This window comes from Hippopotamus amphibius, chromosome 5, assembly GCF_030028045.1.
Source record: "Hippopotamus amphibius kiboko isolate mHipAmp2 chromosome 5, mHipAmp2.hap2, whole genome shotgun sequence".
Lineage (NCBI taxonomy): Eukaryota > Metazoa > Chordata > Mammalia > Artiodactyla > Hippopotamidae > Hippopotamus > Hippopotamus amphibius.
This window is the reverse complement of record NC_080190.1, coordinates 57,968,941-57,989,125: the sequence shown is the minus strand read 5'-3', so window position 1 is coordinate 57,989,125 and position 20,185 is coordinate 57,968,941. Positions and strand designations below refer to the sequence as shown.

The following is a 20,185-nucleotide window of genomic DNA, read 5'->3' as shown; positions in this document are numbered from 1 at the left end:
AGGTGATCACCCGGAAAGATGGGAGGAAGTGGAGAAGGGGATTCTTCATCAGGAAGGAAGCATAGGATTAGATCGCAGACTGGCCTCTCCACCTCAACAGCCCAAGCTTAACTTGAGAGGGAGGCACATGGCTCAGAGTCCCAGGTGCAGACACTTGGTCGGGGGTACCATGCAGGGAAGGACACCACTGCTCCCCCTTCAAATGTGCTTCTTCACGTCCTGAGCCCTAGAATCCCGCCAGACTGTTTCCACACTTGGAGAATTAAGTGCAAAGGTGCCGGTGGGTTCTCCTCCTGACCCAGAAAATCAGTGAAGTGCCAGATTGGGTCTCTGCAGGTTTGGCAGAAAGTCCTGCCTTCCTAGTGAAGACAGCGCATGAACCGCAGAGACTGAGGGACTGACATGGCCACGTCCAGGGACCCTTCACCCGCGTCACACGTGCAGTGTCATTCCAGAGTCTGGACGTCCCAGGGCCCCCAGCGTGCTGAGCTCCCTTTCGCTTAGGCTGGGACGCCCTGCACCTATTCATGAGACCTCCCAGTGTTAGGGGGCGTGGAGAATCAGGGTGTGGATCAGCCACTGGAGGGAGTGGGGGGTGTGCAGGACAGCCCTGCCCTCTTTATCCACCTGTGCCTCCGCCCCACAGTTAAGCGGAATTTCAGCAGCGTGGCCGCCTCATCAGGCAACACGACCCTCAATGGGGAGGATGGCGTGGAGCAGACAGCCATCAAGGTGTCTCTGAAGTGCCCCATCACATTCCGGCGCATCCAGCTGCCTGCCCGAGGCCATGACTGCAAGCACGTCCAGGTGAGTGGTCCCGGGGGAGCCTCCTGGAGTCTGGCTGGGACGGCAAGGGGTGGGCAGAGCGGTCAGGGGGGCCCGTCTCTGACGCAGGAAGGATGCCGTGGCCGTCGGCAGCTGGTTTCACTCACTCAGTCCTGCCATCATTTATCCTCCGAGCACCTTCTCTGTGTGCTCGGAGCCAGGTTCCCGGGGCAGTAAGAACTGAATTTAGACTGTCCTGGCCCTGGTAGATGTCAGATGCCAGCTGGAAGTCCAGCACATCCGGCCTCCACGGCTGGTGGGGAACCTGAAAGCAGGGGCACCGCTGCCTGGTCCGCTGCTGTGTCCCGAGGCCTTGCCCCGAGCAGGTGCTCAGGGAGCGGCCAAGTGACTGTCACAGTTTAGGTGTCTAAATGCCGGCAGGCCAGGTGGGTGGGATTCACTGGGTGGGGGCTACCACAGGGCCAGGCCAGCCTCACCCTCAGCCCCACCCTCAGTCCCACCCCCTCTCAGCTGGCTCTGAGGGCTTCATAGTGGGGCGGGAGCCTCCCTCCCCTCCAGCCTCCTCCGCCAGGAAAACAAGGGCAGCAGGTCGCTTTGTTTGGCGCACACTGATGAACTGGATGGGGTGTGTCCTCCATGCCTGGGCTGGGCCAGTGGGAGGGGCTGTCATGGGGCAGGATTGGTGAGCGGTGGCTGCAGGGGAACCAGGAAGGCTTCTCGGGGGCCCCAGGTCATCTGGGGCACGGGGATGGTATGAGGACGGCTGGGCACAGGCCTGCAGGGGCTCCATGGGGCCTGTATGCTGTATGCACAGCAGAAAATCGGCAAGATCATCACCTAACCCAGCCCCCAGCCCTGGGTCTCCCCATCCTCTGTCTCCCTCCCTGGTGGGACGTCTTCATGAGGGTCCCAGAGGCGGTGGTACTTGCATTTGAAAGGTTTCTGAGCGCCCTGGTCTCATCTGTCTGTGTCTCCTGGCCTCTGCAGTGCTTTGACTTGGAGTCGTACCTACAGCTGAATTGTGAGAGAGGGACCTGGAGGTGTCCTGTGTGCAAGTGAGTGATCCCACATCAGCACAAGCTTTGTCACCTGGCTGCGGGAGGAGCTCTGGCCCTCCTCTATGGGGTCTAGCCACCTCCACCTGCCCTGAACGCAGATGAGAGAACCCAGGCACAGCAGAGGGGCTCAGATCACAGGGGCTGTGCACAGTCCCTTTGTATCAAGCTGTCACAAGGCTGCCCTCTCCTGTCAGCACCCCCAGCAGTAACCAGCGGCAGGGCCCGGGTCTCATGGACACCGTGGGGAGGAGTGGGCTGTGCTCCCACCCGCTAGGTCCAGGAGCAAAGGCCAAGCTTCCCTCTCTCCTTTTCCAGTAAAACTGCTCTGCTCGAGGGCCTGGAGGTGGATCAGTACATGTGGGGCATCCTGAATGCCATCCAACAGTAAGTGGGCCTCTCCCATGCTAGGGCCGGGGGTTGGGGGGGGGGGGGGGACGCTGGCCTGGATTGCATGAGGTGTGTACGCGAGCACCCCGTTACCCTATCCTCCACTGGCCAGCAGACCATTTTCCCACATCCCTCACCTCTCTGCAAATTTAAGGGGTTCTGTACCTGGAAGCAAATGAACTTTCCAAAAAGGACCCAGCTCAGCCAGAGCAGAAGCCGACAGTGCCCGCAGTGCCCACGCCTTGGGGCCAGCTACCCCATGCCCGGCCACCTGCTTCTCCTAGCCTCAATCTCCCCATCTCTCAAAAGATGTAAAAATCCCCCACACCTCTGTCCTATACAGTGTGTGGTGGGAATGGGGGCAGAGGAAGCCTGGACAAGGACATCTCAGTGTCTGTCCAAGCTGGAGGCTCTTGTGTGCAAAGCCTGGTACCGCAGCGCCTCAGCTCTACCCCCTTGCTCCCCGCAGCTCCGAGTTTGAGGAGGTCACCATCGACCCCACGTGCAGCTGGCGGCCGGTGCCCATCAAGTCAGACCTACACATTAAGGACGACCCTGACGGCATCCCCTCCAAGCGGTTCAAGACCATGAGTCCCAGCCAGATGATCATGCCCAACGTCATGGAGATGATCGCAGCCCTGGGCCCTGGCCCATCCCCCTATCCACTCCCGCCCCCGCCCGGCGGCACCAACTCCAACGACTACAGCAGCCAAGGTGGGTGATGGCCGACGAGGAGGGAGGGAGAAGCCCCAGCAGGGGCCCGGGATTTCTGGGGTGATGGTGGCAGGTGCAAGGAGGGTGTGATGTGAAGAGGCAGAAGTAACATGCACCCCCAAAACACCATCCCACATCACTGGACGTGGGGGTACGGCGGCCTGTGCGATGCCATCCTCCCTTCTCCATCCAGCTGCTTGGTTCCATCCAGCCCTGTGGGTTGGCGCCCAGCTGGGAAGGCATGAGAGGGGAGCTGCCCCTTGAGCTAGCCTCCCGCCTCTCGCACCCCACGCTGCCCAGCCTCCTCTCCTGACTCCTGGAGCACCCAGGCTGGCAGCTGCTAAGCTCAGGGGCCTCAGAGCCTGCTTTCGCTGGGGGCACTAGCACCACCCTCCCCCCTGGAGTTCCTGGCCCTCCCATGTTTCCCCCCGACATCTACATATTGTCCCTGTCCGTGCAACTCTCCCGCCCTTCCAGAGACAGAGTCCAGGGGCCGAGAGCGCCAGCCTTTGGCTACCAAGGTTGCCATCACTGTCCCCCCACTCTCCCCGCTGCCCAGACCAAGCCATACCGCACGGCCCTCGGTTCCCAGAAAGTACTCCCACCCCCCAAACACCAGGTGTGGCTGCTCCGCACAGAATCGCTGCTTGCAGGTCCCTGGGGCTCCTGGATGGTTAGCGGCCCAAAGAGGTTAGCCTTCCTAGCCAGAGTCCCACAGCACGCGAGTGCCCAGCTTTCCAGGCTGCTGGTCCTCTGAGCTCTCACACGGCCACGTGGTGGAGGGAGCAGTGGCTTGGAAGGCCAGGCAGCTGGCTTCTAAGAGTGTCGTCTGGACTCGGACGCAGCTTTCTTTGTGGACTTGGCAGATTCTGACCTCCCCCCTCTGGGCCTGGGTCGTCCCAGTGACGAGGGCAGCCACGTGGGGGCTTGGGGGGAGTAGGTCTGGGAGCCTCGCTCCGCAGATCCTGGGGAACGTTCAGACTTGGGCCTCATTCCACGTCCGCCTACACACAAGAGTCCGACCCACCCCTTCCTCCCACTCTGCCCCTGCTCCTAGCTGTAGACCAGCGCACGCCCTGGGGTGCCGAGGCCCGCGGGAGGAGGCTGCATCGCCGCCCCGCTCTACAGCCCTGCGGCCTGAGGCTGCAGGAGCCAACGCTAGCCTCGCAGGAGGACGGGCCTGGGGTCTTCCTTTACACGCTCTGCGTTCCCCGGGGTGGCCGTCTTCCCTCTGGGTCACGCCCCTCCCCATCTTGTTCCCTCCCCAGGCAACAACTACCAGGGCCATGGCAACTTTGACTTCCCCCACGGGAACCCCGGCGGGACGTCCATGAACGACTTCATGCATGGGCCCCCCCAGCTCTCCCACCCCCCGGACATGCCCAACAACATGGCCACCCTCGAGAAGCCCCTCAGTCACCCCATGCAGGAGACTGTGAGTACCGCTTCCTCGTCCCCGACCCTCCACCTCCCCCGCAGCCCCAGTGTGGGGCTGACGGAGACAGAGCGCTCCCCTGGACCTTTCGGATGTTTGCCTAGTTCCCTCCCAGGCAAAGCGGGGGACTGAGAGTTGAGTCTCGGGACCCAGGAGAGAGAGGGAGGCCTGACTAAGACTGGGTCGTGGCCCATCAGTGTCCTTGGATTTGGCTGTTTCACACAGGACAGCTCAGGTGCGGGAAGCTTCAGGCTCTTGCTTGCACGCATGCTACATACAGGCCCCCACGCCCCCATACACCCGGCACACGTCCTACACACACACACACACACACACCCATCCTCTCTCTCCCCCTCTTACACTCACTCTTATGCTGACTTACTGTAGCTCCTTCCAACCATCTAGAATTTTGTCCCAAACCCAGGCACTTACTCCCCAGGGGTCTGAATCTTCAGGCTATCACCTTCTCCTGCAAAAAGAAACATGAGGACATCCACTTATCCCCAGAGTATTCACTTCTCGTCCTGTTTCACATATTAACACAGACTATATTGCTGAGAAAGCCCCTTCAGGTGAGGTGTCCAGTGCCATCCAGAGGCCTGACCACCTCCCAAGTCCTCATCTAGGCAGTGCTGGATGATTCCACTTGATCTAGCAGACGTTTTCCGAGCCTGGTCTCCCAGCTGTGCCTTGGGCCAGGTGTAAGGAAGACAGACGTGGGCCTCGTGCTAATGGAGCGAAAGTTCTGGCAGTGCCTGGATGGAGAAAGAACAGTTGGGGTTTTGTGGAGACTGTGGCCCAGGGGCTGAAGACTGAGGTCTCGGTCCTTCTTTCTGTCCCTGGTCTCTCATCTGAGCAGGAGGGGCAGTCCCTGAGAGCCTGGCGGTGGGTTCTGGGCCACAGCAGCCAGAGGGAGGGGGCAGGGGTCTTGCCCAATGCCTGGCAATGGAGTTGGGCCTGTACCTGAAGGGGCCTCTCCAAGCTCCTGAATTCTCCATCACGTGGCCTGGAAGGAAGAGGCCTCTGGATTGCACTGTGTTCCCCGTACCTGACATGGAGTTGGGCAGCATCCACCACTGGGCCAGGGACCATCCTGTGCACCAGATCCACCGGTTCTCAGCAGGAGTGACTGTTAACCAGAAGGACCACAGGCGATGCACACTGCAGCAGCTTTCCTGCAGGATCCCAGAATGCCAAGGCGGAAAGAGCTGCTCTCACGGGCCTTCGGCCATGTTTTTGCAAGTTACTTTCTGCCCCGTGGGGCTTCCAGTTTCTGGGGGCCTCTCTCCTGGCCCCCTTCCCCAGGACCTCAGCATTCCACGCCCAGGAATCACCCAGATCACAGCCCTGCTCCACGTTCACATGGCACCTTCTGAGTCCTCACAGTTCCCAGCACTGGAAGATGGCGGCGGGGGCGCCACGTGCTTCCTGCGTCCAGCAAGGCTTTTTCCTGCCTTGTCAGCCCCGCCACCAGGGTCTTTGCAGAGGGACTTAAGCCCATGAGTTGACTTCACAGCCCCCCCAGGAAGCTTTTCAGATATGCACTGTCCTTGCCCATTTCTGGTTAGTTTGTAACTGGACCGAGAAGGACAGCTGTGCAAGGTGGTATGGTGCAATCACAGGTCCACCGCCCCCACACCTGGCCAACCAGAGCAGCCTGACCCGGCTGAGCAGGAGGCCAGGAAGGATTCCCAGGCACACAGACTGATGGGAGGGCTCCAGCCAGGCACTGGCTCACCCAAGGCTCTCCCGTGCCAGGTGGGAGGGTGACAGGTGTGTCAGCAGGTCCCAGAGGGCACCTGCTCCTCCAGGTTCTGAGATAATCTGGCAAGATGTCACGGCAAGGGTGGGTAGTTGTGTCAACAGATTTGGGGACTGTCTGTCTGGGGCTGGGCTGCGCCAGGAGTGTGGCGCCCCTCGCTGCCCCCAATTTCCCAGAACAGTCACTGTGGAGCGCCACAGGCGTGGGGGGGAGTCACAGGCTGGCCTCACCCTGACGGTTGTGGTGGCCCCGTCTGTCCAGCCCCTGCTGGTCCTTCTTACTTTGTGTGCATCCCACACGTGGTCCCCCAGGGTCACCAACATCAAGGTCAAGTAGTCATCCCCCGTTCTCAGGGCCCGGGGTGGCGGGGTCCTGTGCTACAGTGGGCCACCGGGACCAGCCCACAGTGAGGCTTGGAGAGCAGCTTTTAGGAGAAACAGGAAGAGGAACTAGGGTCTGGAGAAGGTCAGGGATGGTGCCGCTGCTGTTTCCACACACACAAAGGAAGTGTCAGTGTCTCTTTGTGGCCCAGAAGACGGGGCGGGGAGGAGGGTGCTGAAAGACCAAGGAGACATCTGGTCCCCTGGCTGCCCATTCCAAGTGAGCGGCCTGGCCAGTCAGTGAGCTCCCTTCACTAGCAGAGTATGAGGGGGTGCTGGGGGTGTGTTGGGGATGCCAGGAGCGGGGCCAGGACTTGGACTCGGCCTTTCACTCCAAGATCTGAGCTCTGAAGGCAGGGCTGCTTGAGGCAGCAAACAGGCTGGCAGGGGAAGTTGAAACCTCACCCACTCGTGTCCCCTGCCCACCCATAGCCCTGACGGTTCAGTGCCTGTGCACATGGAGTAGGGGGGTGGCCCAGGTCATCTGTGAGAGAAGCACAAAGCACTCCTGCTGCCGCCTAGGTAGGTAGCCAGCAGGGAAGGTCTGGCAGGACTCGGAAGCCCCAGCCCGGCTCCTTTACCCTGGGCTCAACTCTGTCCTACCCCGGGGCAGCAGACAGAGCCTCCACCGGGGCCCCGCTGCCACCAGAGCCTGCGCACCCAGCGTCGCCCCCAGCCCAGGGCCCACGGGGGGGTGCAGACCCCCCGAGCCGCACGCCTGCCCCATGCTGTCGTCCGTGTCTGCGCTCCGCCACGCCGGCTCGGGCCTGCACCGCGCCGCCAGCAGCACTCCCGCCCGCCTGCCCGCTCCCTGGAAACATGCCCATTTCGCTTCTCCATCCTGCCCTTGCTGTCGTTCATTGTGCCGGTGTCCGGGCCAGGGAGGCAGAGGGGCTCCCGGGGGCCTGGACCCCGATCTCAGTGTCTCTGCTTGTCTCAGAGCCCCTGGCCGCCTCCCTCCCGGCCCCACGTCGCCTCAGCCTCCCTGACTGGCAGTTTTGGGGGGAGGATTTTTTTGTTCATTTGTTTCTCTGCAGAAGAAAAAAAGCATTCAGTTTTGTCGAGGGGTGGCTTTGTTTTGGGGGTTTGTTATTTTCCTGGTTTTGTTTGGTTTTCATTTCTCCAGGCATCTCGTCGCTGTACCTTGTCACCTCACCTTTCTTTTTCCTGCTCTCTCCTCCTCCACAGATGCCCCACGCTGGCAGTTCTGACCAGCCCCATCCCTCCATACAACAAGGTTTGCACGTCCCACACCCCAGCAGCCAGTCAGGGCCTCCATTACATCACAGTGGGGCTCCTCCTCCTCCTTCCCAGCCTCCCCGGCAACCGCCACAGGCCGCTCCCAGCAACCATCCACACAGCGACCTGACCTTTAACCCCTCCTCAGCCTTAGAGGGTCAGGCCGGAGCGCAGGGAGCGTCCGACATGCCGGAGCCTTCGCTGGATGTAAGTTGGGGTCACCACGTGCCTTGGCCTGGGGCTAGGCCTGGCACCGGGACCTGCCCGAGAGCAGGGGCGGGTGTTGAGGGCCCCGAGGCCCAGGGTGGAGGAGGTGTAGCTGTGAGGACGGACGGGGCGGGCGGGCGGAGGGTGGGCCTCTCCAACCCACCTCCCCTGGCTCCAGGACCAGGGAGCCCCACCGTGGGCAAGCCTCACCAAGGGTCCCACGGCCCCTGCCCCACCCTCCTGGCCCCGCCCCGCCCCTGTGCCCCTGGCCACAGTCCTGCAGCCCAGCCCTGCGCCACCTCCCCCAGGCCCTCACAGAGTCCCTCTGGGCCGGTCCTGGAGGCAGCACAAGAGGGTCCCCGCCCTTCTTCGCACCTCCCCTTCCCCCACATCGGCTTGCCATCTCTGCGTCTGCCACACTTTTTGGCCCAAGGCAGGGGAGGGGCTGGAGGGACAGGGTCCCTCTGTCTGTCTCGCTGGTGTGTGTCTGTCTCCAGGTCCTAGTCTGTGTGTTGTCCACGCCCTGTGCTTTTGCTCGCTCCATCGCTCACAGGGAGAGGCCCCCACGCGGGGTGACACGAGGATCGGCCTCGGGTCATGCTGGGCGGGTGACCGAGGCGGAAGCAGGCAGCTGAGATTCAGGGGTCACTCCCTTTGAGAACTGAGGGGTCTGGAAGCGGGGCGGGGGTGGGGGGACACGTCACTTCTGCCCCTGGCATCCCTCGCCCGTTAGGCTCCGGATTCCCAGAGAGGAGGCCTGCCCTCTCCTCGGTCACTCCTGTCCTTTATCTCCCAGCCCCAGCAAGAGTCTCTGTGGTGAATGGGGTTCACTCGGCTTTTTGGCCATCTTGGATTCTTGTCCCTCTCTCTTCCCAGACCAGACCAGGGCAGGTGCTTTTAGACTGATGAGGGTCTCCTGTGTGACTGAAAGATTCCAAGAACCTCACGGTAGAGGGTAGCGGTGGTCTGTCGCCCCTGCCCGGGGGCCACAGGGACGGGCAGTGCTGCCAGCCAGCCACGGGCTCAGCGGGGCGTGGGAAGCTCTGGGGAGAGGAGCAGGCGGTGGGCGCCTTAGAGACCACCCAGCCTCATGTGCACAGCCACATGGTTTCTGCCGGGAGGCCTGCGCGACCCCCCCAGCTCCTGTGGCAGGGACTGAGGGACACTCTTCATGAGCAGGCGTCCCAGCGGATAAGCCAAGGGCCCCTCCCGCCCAGGCTTGAGAGGAGCGCGGGTGTGCCCCAGACGGGCACCGCGGTCTGGGGGCATCTGGGGACCGCCAGCACTGTTCATTTCCCCTGTTTGGGCTGGGACCCCAGGAGGCAGGTAGAGGGCGAGAGAACAGGCCTGGGGGTTGTCCTGCCTTCCTTGCCCTGGGCCAGCCCGGCCTTCAGCCAACACCTCATCTGGGCTTCTGTACTTCTTTTCCAGCTCCTTCCAGAACTCACAAACCCTGACGAGCTCCTCTCGTACCTGGATCCCCCCGACCTGCCGAGCAATAGTAACGATGACCTCCTGTCTCTCTTTGAGAACAACTGAAGCCCACCCCTCCGTCGGGGCCACCCCTCCCCACGCGGCCTCCTTCCCCGTCTGCCCCCCACACTTCCCCGCTGGGAGCCCACGCCCCCGGACCGCCCCTGCCGCGGCCTTCGGAGTCGAGGGGCAGGAGGGCGCACTGTGAAGGCGGTGCGGGTCTGGAGCCCACGCCCAGAGTGGGCCCCGAAGATGGTCCTCGGGACGGGGCGCCAGCCCGGGGAGGGGCACACGCTGACGGCGGCTTCCAGATGACCCTCCAGTGCCCCCCAGGTTCTTCCAGTTTCTAAACTGTGACCTGGTCTCCCTGCTTCCCGGCCCAGAGCCACCTCCAAGTGACTGTGAACCTGAGGGGGGGCCCCCAGACCCCGGCGGCCCTGAGCCTTGGAGGAGCAGCGGCGGTGGGTGGCAGTGAGAAACGGCCTGCCCGCCACCACCACCCCCCACAGAAAAGCACAAACCTCTGGGAACGAGAACTCTCAGGGGCCAAGGTTATCACTTTGACCCCAGGCCTCTATGCCAGGATACCCTGTAAACACTCTCAGAAAAGCAGAGCAAAAAGATAAGATTCTGTGTTTGGGAGAGGGCGAGCCATTGCTGCTTGGGGACTGGTGGAAAAGGGAGTCAGGGCCTCCTCGGAGCCAGGAGGGCCCCACAACCTCTGATTCAGGCCAGGGCCCAGCCTTGGGGGTGCCAGAGAGAAAGAATCCAGCTGAAATTATTGTGCCCTTAGTTGTGGGGGTGGGGTGGGTGCCGCCAGCCAGAGTTGGAGTCCAATAGAAACCGGCAACTTACAGTTTTGCTCCAGGCCACTCCCTGTTTTTAAATGACAATAACTTAAAGCTACAAAGTCATCTGGAGAAGAGGAACAGTGGACTTGGACAGCAAGCGAACCATTTCTCTCCATGCGTTCTGTTTCCTTCCTCTGCTCCCCCCTCCCCCACCTCTCCAAGACTGTTACGTGGGACGCCCACTTCCCTCTGTCCCAGTGCCCCGTGTGTCCACCCGGACGACAAGGTGGGTGGTGGAAAGGCAGGGGCTGCGCGGGCTCCGCAGCAGGAACCCCGGGCATCGTCCTCTCTCCGGCTCCTCTGTCTGGTCTGGTCTGTCCCTGTGCTCAAGGCTGCCCCGGCTCCAGCCCAGTCCGTCGCCGCGTGTGCCGTGATATGCCCTCGAGCATCACGTGGTGTTTCTGTGGCTGTCTCAGACCCCGCACCTGGCTGCCAGCCTCTCCTTCCCTCCGTGTCCCTCTGTCCTCGAACGCTCACCCCACACGGCTGCTCCAGCAGAAGCAGCCTCTGGTTTTTCCTCCACGCTTTGCTCCATCCCACTAACTGCGCACCCTCGGAGTCTCCTGGGTAGTGTTTTGCGCATCCATTTTGTTCCAGGCTCCCTTGTGCTCCTCGAGCCGCATGGCCTGTGATGCTGGGCCATTGGGTCGCTTGGTCCATCCGCTCTGTAATTCGTCACGCCCTTCCCCGGCTGCTGCCCGGGGCCCTCGCCTGCTCGCCGACCACTGTCTGTGTTCTCAGTTTCCATCTCCCTCTCTGTTGGGGGCAGGGGACACCCCCAGCACTCCTCTGGATTTGACCGGAGTGTTGGCCCCAGCTGCTGACGTCCAGTCACTGCACCAGACGGCCCGGCACAAGGTTTTCTGTAGGAAAGCTGCCACCGTCCCGTCCCTGCCCCTTTTCCTTTGTCCCGTGGTCGAGGTTTTTTCAAACAGCGTGGTGTTCCGTATGCAAATCAATTATTTTAAGAATTGCTTTTGTAAATATCTTTGTGAATATTTTAGTATTGTCTTTGATAATATTCAACATTTTCATGACCTGGTTATAGCCTTTGCTGGTGTTTTTAAAATACCTTGACTCAATGACAAAGACCGAGTCCCTTTTTTAAAAAAAACAACAAACAAAAACAAAAAAGCAACCAGGGCCATTTGTACAGATGACGGGATGAAGAGCATGGGTGGCTGTACCAGGAGGTAGATGACCAGGCCACCCGCTGTTTGGAGCCATCCCCAGCTGGCTGGTGGGGACAAGATGACGCCAGATAGCATGTGGCTGTCTCTGCCCAGTGGCCAGTAGCCCCAGCCGTGTCAGGCCATCTGGGAAGGTTCCACCCCAGACAGACTTACAGATGCCTTCCTTAGACGTTCCCGCTTCCTGCCACGCAGCTTTTTCTCAGAAAGGCCTGGGGTCCCATCGGGTTGTTATGGGGTGTCCCCACTCTGGCTCACTGACCTGTGCACAGCTTTCCAGTGCAGAGGGTCGGTCTGCTCCCCACAGCCCAGGCTCCAGGCACCTCCCTCAGCCGTCTCCGGGGAAGCCGTGGGCTCGGCACCGGAGGCGGGTTTCCTGGGCCCCTCCCAATCGAGCCTCCACCAGCACGTTCAGCAAAGAGCTTTCCAGAACCGTGGTGCCTGCAGCCCGCGCTCTGGGCATGTACTCTTCCAGAGCGGTTTTGGAGCCAGGTCGGGGTGGGGGGGGGGGGGGGGGGCGGGAGTGGGGAGGGAGGCATCGAGGCGTCCGGGGCTTGAACGAGCCCCAGGCGGTGACATATTCAGGTGACGACAGCCTCTCCAGCAGGGACAGTCCTGAACTCCGGGGAGATGCTTCCCTGACCCTTTCGGGTGACTTGGAGCCATAAGTAACCTCAGCAAAAACGATGCCTCAGCAAGCCGCTTCTCCGTGACAAGCACCCACCCAGCCCACAGGCGTGTTTCCGCCTCCACTCCACGGGATGGACAGGGCACCGGCGGGCAGGCGGGAAGGCCCACGTGCGAGCAATCACCCCATCTTCTTGGTTTGAAGCTTTACCCAGGTATCATGTTCCTGTAGCCATTTTTATTTTTTAAGAAACTTCTAATACTTTCTCCCGAATGGAAGCCCTGAACCCCCAGAGAGCTACACGTCTGCTCCCTCGGCCTGACCCACCCAGACAGGGCCGCGTGGGCAGCAGCGACGCGAGGGACGTGTGTACATATGTAAATGAGAAATAGAGACATGTTCACAGATGCATTCATTTCCCTCGGAATGTGTATTGTTTTTATTTTACGGAACAAAACAAACAAACAAAAAGGCTTGGAACTCCATCTTAACGTGGAAAAACTAGGTCCTGTCTGTTAGCGTCTGTGAGGTCTCTGCATCTGTCTCACTCCTGTAATATACTCTGTGTGGAAAGGAATTTTTTTGTTCCGTTTTGTTTTTATTTTACCTACATGTACTATTTAGCTTCAGTGTACTAGTCCTGCCACCTGTGTATTTTTAGGGTGCTATGGAAATAATGAAAAGAAACGGGGATTTCAGAAGAAAATTGTAACCAAATTCATACTTTGTATAATTTTTGATATCATGATCGCAGGTGATTGACACACACACACATGAACACATCCACCGTGACGCCTGAAGTAACTCCCACAGCGACTGTCATTGTCTTTGTACATCTCTGTACAATGCAATCATTTCATACTTTAAACTGGTCAGAAAACTAATTGTGATTTCTAGTCTTGCAAAGCTGTATGTAGTTAGATGATGTGACAGCCTCTAATATTTATCTAATAAATATGTATTCAGATGAAACCTGTATATTAGGTGTTCATGTGGTTATTTTGTATTTAAAGATCAAATTATTTGACTATTGCTAGACATTTCTATACTCTGTTGTAACACTGAGGTATCTCATTTGCCCATGTTAATTTTTTTCTAAATAAATGGACAAAAATGAAGGTTTGGCGAATTAGCGATTTTGTGAATGTTAAGGAGTGGTTTGGGTGTTTTCTGTTTTTACTTTGTAACCACCACCCCTGCCCGATCACCCTGCAGAACAAAACGAACGAAAACTATGCAGTCAGGTGTTTCGGGCGTTAAGATGGAGGAGCCCCTGACACTGGAGTCTCTGAAAGACGCCAGGGCACCTGGCTCAAGCGAACGTTCAGAGCCCAGTGTCCTCGCCTCCTGATGGACCCTGGTCTCCCGCAGGCCTTGGCCTTGGGGTGGGGGTGTGGACAGGCAGGCAGGGAGGGGGCCCTGAACGGCGTCAGGCCCTGCAGGGGGTGCTGGGGACTCAGACCCAGCATGACGCAGAGAGGCTGTGCGGTGCTGGCCTGGCTCAGACGGTAAGCCCCCGTGCATCCTCTGAGCTCAGAAACAGGAATCTCGTCATGTGAGCACAGATGCTTTTTGGTGGGCCACCCCTCTCTGGCCACCCCGCCCACCTCCCCTCTGAGGGCCCTCGGGTCTTCTCTTGCCCCTGAAGGTTTCCTTGCTACAGCCCCTGCCCGGGCCCTCGTTCTAACTGTCCTCACAGTCTCAGACACACAAACGACTGTCCTTCCTCGTTTCCTCAACTTTGGGGCCGCGAACCTGATGCTCAGAGCCCGGCAGCCAACCAGCGTCCCCCCTTTACTCAGCTTTGGCCTCAGGTGATCAGACAAAAGCAAATGTGGCTGTTGTGGCCTTCCCTCCACAGAGACTGGGTGAGGGCAAGCCCGCAGAAGGAAGGGGGATCTGGCAGGCACCCCAAAGTATATCCCCTGGAGTGTACGTGTACGTGTGGTGGGGAGTGTCAGGAGAGTACAGGTCTGCATGTGAGCAGGGGTGCGTGTGCCAGGGTGAGCCAGGAGCACACGTGCAGAGTGTCGTCAGCCACGGGACTGCCCCTCGAGCGCTGGGGGCCGGGAAGTCCCCCGCCTCCAGGGTTTCTCCAGGGCGGTCCGTTTCTCTTCTTGCAGGGGGATGGAAGGGGAGGCGAGAAGGGGAACTTCCATTAAAAATGGAATCCTGTGGCCACTGCCTTCTGCCCGCAAGAGGCGTTTTCTCTGAGAACAGACCCTCCTGGCAGAGGTGAAGAGCATCACTGACAGCTTCCCAAAGGGGCCCCCAGCCCACCGCGGCCTCGGAGCAGCGCTTCCCCATGGCCCCATTGGGTGGCCCGTGAAATCAGTTTGGTGGGCTGTGACCAGCACTTTTTAAAGAAATAGATGAGAATAAAGCAGGACACATTAAAAGCACCCTGCAAAGTAAGGGTGAGGTTTGTATCGTGAAACTTTCGTTGCAGCTGTGTGTGTGTGTCTGCTGAATCATGATGCAAAATTAATTCTTACTTGTGGGTTGTGGTTAAAAACAAAAAGTTTGAATGCCATTGCCTTAAAGGCAGGAAGTGGACAGGGGGTGGGGAGGGAGAGGCAGGGCAGTATCCTCCCTTAACTTCTCGATGAAAAGCAAACCTTCCTGCTACTCTAGCTTTGGAGCCTGAAGCCAGGGATGCAGCTGAATACAGGCCGGTGACTGCCTAGCAAGGCTGCGTGGAGACCGGCCCACCCCACCCCACTAACTCCTCCTGAGACGGGCTACTTCCTTCTGTGGGCCTAGAATGAGAAAAGCCCACGGGGAAAGCCCAGCCAGGGCCTGGCTCAGGCAGCTTGGAGCTCAGCCTCCTGCCACGCCCCTCTCCACCCTCTGCTGCCCTCCCTCCCTCCCCTCACGCAAGCCACGCAGCAAATCCTCCAGCCCGTGGCTCTTGGGTTTCTGTTCTTCCCAACACACCCTGCAAAGCCCCCACTCTGAATCCAATGACTGTCCCTCCACACAAGACCATAGGGTGCTGGCAGGGAAAGTTATTCAGCCCCGCAGGTGGCTGCCAGGACACATTAGGGTCTCCAGCCTCACTGAGAACTCAGGGCAGCGTCTCCCACCCATCCACCCATTTCACTCTTGCTCTGTTCCAGCCTCCTGCTCCACCATGCCCACCTCGCTCTAAGCAGGCTATTCCACCATCACACAGACCCCCACTCACTTCCCTCCACCCAGTCTTATCTTCTTCCGCCCAGACCCAGAGGATGTGGTATCCCTTCCCCAGTCAGGGCCAGCCCCTCCCCAGCCCCTGACACTGTCACCTCCTTCTCTTCTGGGAGGGGCTTCAGCCCCTTTCCTTTACCCTCCCCTACCCCTTCCCCAGGCCTGGAGCTTTGGGCCCCAGGTCTAACAGCCTCAGCCCTACCCTTTGCTGTCCAACCTCTCTCTGCTCCCTCTTACACAGACTTCTCAGTCTTTCCTCGATCGCCCATCATCCTTGACACCCGCAGCCCACATCTCTGAAGTTTTCTGAAACATTTCTTGCAAGCTCACCTAGGACTCCTTGGTTGCTCAAGTCCATGCCACTTTTGGAGGCTGGACCTCACAGCTGCCTTTGACAGTTACCGGTTCTGCCTTGAAACTCCCTTCTCTTGGATTCCATGACAACCCCCTCTTCTAGGTCTGCAGCGCTCCTGGAGTGCCCCTGACCGCACCTTTCCGATTGTCTTCATGGGTTCCATGGTCACTAGGTATAGTGGAGGTCCGTCAGGCTCTCCTTCTCCGGCTGGCACCCATCCCTCCGCTGCTGAGGGTGTGGGCTGCTGGCAGCTCACTTCTCTTCACCAGACAATTGTCCTCGGCAGACAGGGGCCTCCTTGCCTGGGAGGTCACCCAGCCCCGCCTCCACACATGCACCCCTGCCAAGGGTTCTGCAGTCACAGACTGATTCCTAAAAGCCACCAGATGACAGCCTCTTGGCTAGAGTGAGGTTAGTGTTCCCTGGGGATCCGGTCAGGGCTGACCATCACCCAAAGCCAGCTGCTTACCCTACCATTTCCCCTTCTCTTCACCCTCCCTCTCTCCTTGCAGATTTCTCCTGCGAGCACTCCCTCAGTAAACCACGGGAATCTGAAGGCCCACCTCAGGCTCTGGTACTAGAGAACCAGACTAAGATAGTGGGTACCGGGAGGGAACCTGGGGGGCAGCCTCTGAGAACAGGATGCTGGAGGTGGGTCACCGACCAGCTGTGAACCAGGTCCCATCACTGCTGACAGTCGCGGGCATGGGGTAGCTGTACATCTGCTATGATCTTCACCCGCAGTGACCCAGGATGGCATACGGACGAGGGGCTATGCCAGCTGGTGCCCTGTCTCCAAGAGGCAGGAGGAAAGAATAACAGTGTAGACGATGGAATTGAGTGGCTATTGCTAAGTGTCACTCATTCATCAAAGAAAGGAAATGGCAGTCCCAGATCTCTTCATCAGCCATTCAGAACCAAGTGTGAGTGTCTGAGGAAACCTCTTGGCAAGAAGCACTGAGCTTAATCTTCTGCAGCTGGAGGCCAGACAGAGTGAGATGGGGCGAGGACCTCACTGCAGGCAGAACCTCAGAAAGGCTGAGGCTGCTCTCTTCACCAAAGTCAGGCCCTAGTAGGGAAGAGATGAGACCCCAAGATTCGAGACGGGGATGGTGCCCCAAAACCTCCCCCCGGAAGGTATCTATTGCCACTTGAAGAGTTTATTATAACCAGCTGGCAGACAAGGAAGATTCCTGAGCGTGGTTCACAGACGAGGCCACGTGGTATGTGGGTACAAACCACATGTGGACAGAGACTATACTGAAGCTCTTTCAGCCCACTCAAGGGACCAGAAGACGGCGGTGAGAGGGCATCCTTCCAATGGGCAGAAATGAGGGCAGCGCGCCTGGTCCTCTGTTCTACGCAGAGAGAGAAGTCACTGAGCAAAAGACGTACACATGCTCGTGGGGAGGGGCAAATGGCTTAGCTAGCTGGTCAGAGGCCTGGAAAGAGCAAGAATGGCCTGTCCGGGATGCAAGGACTGGGAAAGAGACATGTGGTTAGACCTCTGGGAGTGGGCAAAATGTGAGGATCCAGGTAGCACATTTTAACAGACCCTAGGGAGTGTCCAGTGCAGAAGAGCCACCAAACAACCAAGGAGGCAGGGTGACTCGGCCAGTCCCTGCCCCCACCCCTTGCTCTCCATCTGGTGATGGTACAATATGGGCCTCCGGGGAGCGTCATGGAGGACAGAGTATCAGGGAGACGGAGATCAAGTTAGATACGTGCCCACAGCTTAGGCTCCCTGTCACCAGGGCAAATCTAGCTACTGCCACTGCCAAATGTCCAACCTGTCACCCAGGGAGACCAAAACCGAGTCCCCGATACAGTAACATCCCAGGAGGAGACCAACCAGCCACCCGGTGCAAGTTTACCACATAGGACCCCTTCTATCGTGGGGAGGGCGGTGATTCCCTTTGACCCAAAATGATACATCTTCTGCGTATGGGTTTGCCTCTCCATCCTATGGGGCCTGAGGTCAGCACCTTTATCTGAGGGCTCGCAGAGTGTCTAATTCACTGCCGTGGGCTCTCATACGATATTGTTGCAGACCAGAGGTCCACGTTGCAGAAAAGGTGGTGTGGCCTTGGGTCCATGATCCCAGGTTCCACACCACGCAAAGGCTGTGGACCTGAGAGATGGTTGAATGGCCTCGTAAAGATGCAGCTGAGGCACCAGCTTGGAGATGACATCCTGTGAAGATGGGACGCTATCCTTTAGGTGCACTATACATCCCAAACCAATTCTTGTCTGTCCCTAGGCAGGTGGGATCAGCTTAATGTGAGAGGCAGATGGGGCTGAGCAACGCAGGGGCTGTAAGAAACACTGTGGTGTTCTGCCCACATCCCTCTGCAGGGCCAAGGCGCCCACTCCCAGCTGCCACGACTGCGAGCTCTCGGCCTACGGCCCCCCTTTCTCTAGAGAATGGCTCTGAGGTGACAAGAGCTGCCTCATCTGGGAACTTACAGCTCTGCAGGGGCAGCCCACAAACAATGTCTAGTACAGAGTATAAAATGCTGGCCTTGTATAGGTTATGCTCCAAAGCCCTTGATCTGTGAGCAGGCCAATGCCAGCCCCTCCCTGCTTCACCCCTGCCGGGCTTGCAGGTTGTTCTGAAGAGCAATCCCTTAACAAATCAACTTCACAAGGATCCCAGTCGCAGGCTCTGCTTCTGGAGAACCCCACCTAATGCAGCAGTTCTCTGGACGTTGCTCTTGTGCCCTTTCTTCATCTGCAATTTATCCATTCTTCCCATGACCTTAACAACCGAGTTTTGATGACTTGACTTCCTAAGTATCTCTTCAATCTGATGTCTCCTCTCCATGCCTGATGCTTTAGCACAATTCAAGACCAGTATATAAGGACCTACCCCATAGCCTCAATTTTGCTTCTTGGTCCGCAAAACGTAAAGAATGTACTAACTGGCCCTTTAAGAGAAAGTTTGTAGACCCCTGGCTTACACAGTAGGGCTCAGGCACCTGGATACATTGATTTACAAGCTCAGAAAATGTGGTGGGAGAAAGCTTTCCTCCAAAGAAAGTCAGAGCGTTGTTAGGAAGGGGAAGAATTGTGGGAGGTCAGACATGACAAACGTGTGTACACATGTGTGTGTGTGTCTGTCTGTTTTCAAACTGAGACGTCTCCCCATCAGTTCTGTGGTCTAGGAAGAAACCAAGGAATTAAAGTGAAGTGATTTGGACAGGATGCCCTTCACTGTCATTGTCAAGTTAACAGAAGACACGTTGCAATGTAGTTCATAGCAGGAAGGAGTGAGCGCTCTCTAAAAAGAACATCGAGGTTACTGTCAAGAAAAAGGTCAAGTTATATAAGATGGAGAAACATGGATGTTTCTTATAGATCTGGGAGCCCTCAGCCACCATGAAGAAGTCTAGCTATCTGAAGCCACAATGTGGAAAGACCACAGGGAGAGACCACATAGAGAGTGAGGGATGTCCACAGAGACCCAGCTGTGTCCGGCCCTGCCTGTCTGAGTCTTTTTCAGCCTGAGTACCGGACGTGGGAGGGAGGAAGACTTCAAGATGACCCCAGCCCAGCCACCATCTGGCCACAGAACACCCCGAGGGAGAGCTGTCATCTGAGGGCTGGGTCCAGTCAGCCCCCAGGTCCAGGAGCCAAATTAGCAATCGTTATCGATTGAAGCTGCTGTTCCCGGCTAGTCTGTCATGCAGCCACAGGTCACCAAATCATCAGCGTGACGCAACTTCATGTTCGCCATGCAGGATGCGCTGGATGTGTAGTTATTTTAGAAGAACGGGATGGCAGTAAACCCTCGCCGTCCTCCGCATCGTCAGGTCCTGTGCAAACAGGACCCCTGGGCTCCATCCTGCTGTGAGGACCAAGGCCCAGGCTTCGTCACGGCTTTAGGGAAAGATGGGGTGTCCCAGGAGAAGGGGGAGAAGTGAGAGAGGATCTGGAGGAAGTGGCAGAGGGTGCCTGTGGGCAGCTTTCCGGAGGCCTGGGGCGATCACCCTTCCTGTCCACGAGAACATCCTACCCCCAAAGTCCTGAGACTCTGAAACCATCACTTAACCCCCGTTAGCACCTCCGCAGCAGCTCCGCACTTAGGGAACAGGTGAAGGGCTGCAGCTACGGCCAAGGAGCGCCATTCCCGGGGTCCAGAAGGGCGACAGCTTCTCCCTCACTGTGGCCTCTGAGCTTTGCCAGGCACCTGCCCTCCAGTGGTGTGCACTGGAGAAACAGGCGTATGTCCTGTGAACCTCTTTCCTCCAGGGGCACGAAGAGGCTATAAGAACTCTGGTCCCAGAGTTCGCTGCCCCAGAGGAGGGAAGGGCCCCAGTAGGCACTGTGTAATTGGTATAACAGGAACTCCCGCCCCTCCTGGTGCAGCGGGAGAAACAGGGACAGGCATCCGACCCTGAGCAGGGATCCCACCAGCCCTCGGGCCCTGACCCCAGCAACCAAGGAGAAATAAGCTGGAAAGGCCCGAGGGTGCAGGTTCCAGGGAGGCCTCAGATACCCCACACGACCTACGGAAGACCCAGCTCTGCCC

The 20,185-nt window shown here is 58.4% G+C and overlaps 1 protein-coding gene across 7 annotated transcripts in view; it reads left to right on the top strand.

Moving 5' to 3' along the window:
* Positions 1–11,998, top strand: part of ZMIZ1 (zinc finger MIZ-type containing 1) — a 233,198-nt gene extending 221,200 nt beyond the window's left edge. For 6 of the 7 annotated variants that reach the window (XM_057734298.1, XM_057734299.1, XM_057734297.1 and 3 more), the window contains 7 exons: positions 647–807; positions 1,774–1,841; positions 2,160–2,228; positions 2,701–2,945; positions 4,214–4,380; positions 7,711–7,968; positions 9,400–11,998. In XM_057734298.1, coding sequence (XP_057590281.1) covers positions 647–807; positions 1,774–1,841; positions 2,160–2,228; positions 2,701–2,945; positions 4,214–4,380; positions 7,711–7,968; positions 9,400–9,507 — 1,076 coding nt within the window. In that variant the 3' untranslated portion in view covers positions 9,508–11,998. The remainder of the gene's footprint in view (positions 1–646; positions 808–1,773; positions 1,842–2,159; positions 2,229–2,700; positions 2,946–4,213; positions 4,381–7,710; positions 7,969–9,399) is intronic. The other variant, XM_057734300.1, reaches the window with a different exon arrangement.
* The last annotated feature ends 8,187 nt before the right edge of the window (positions 11,999–20,185 follow it).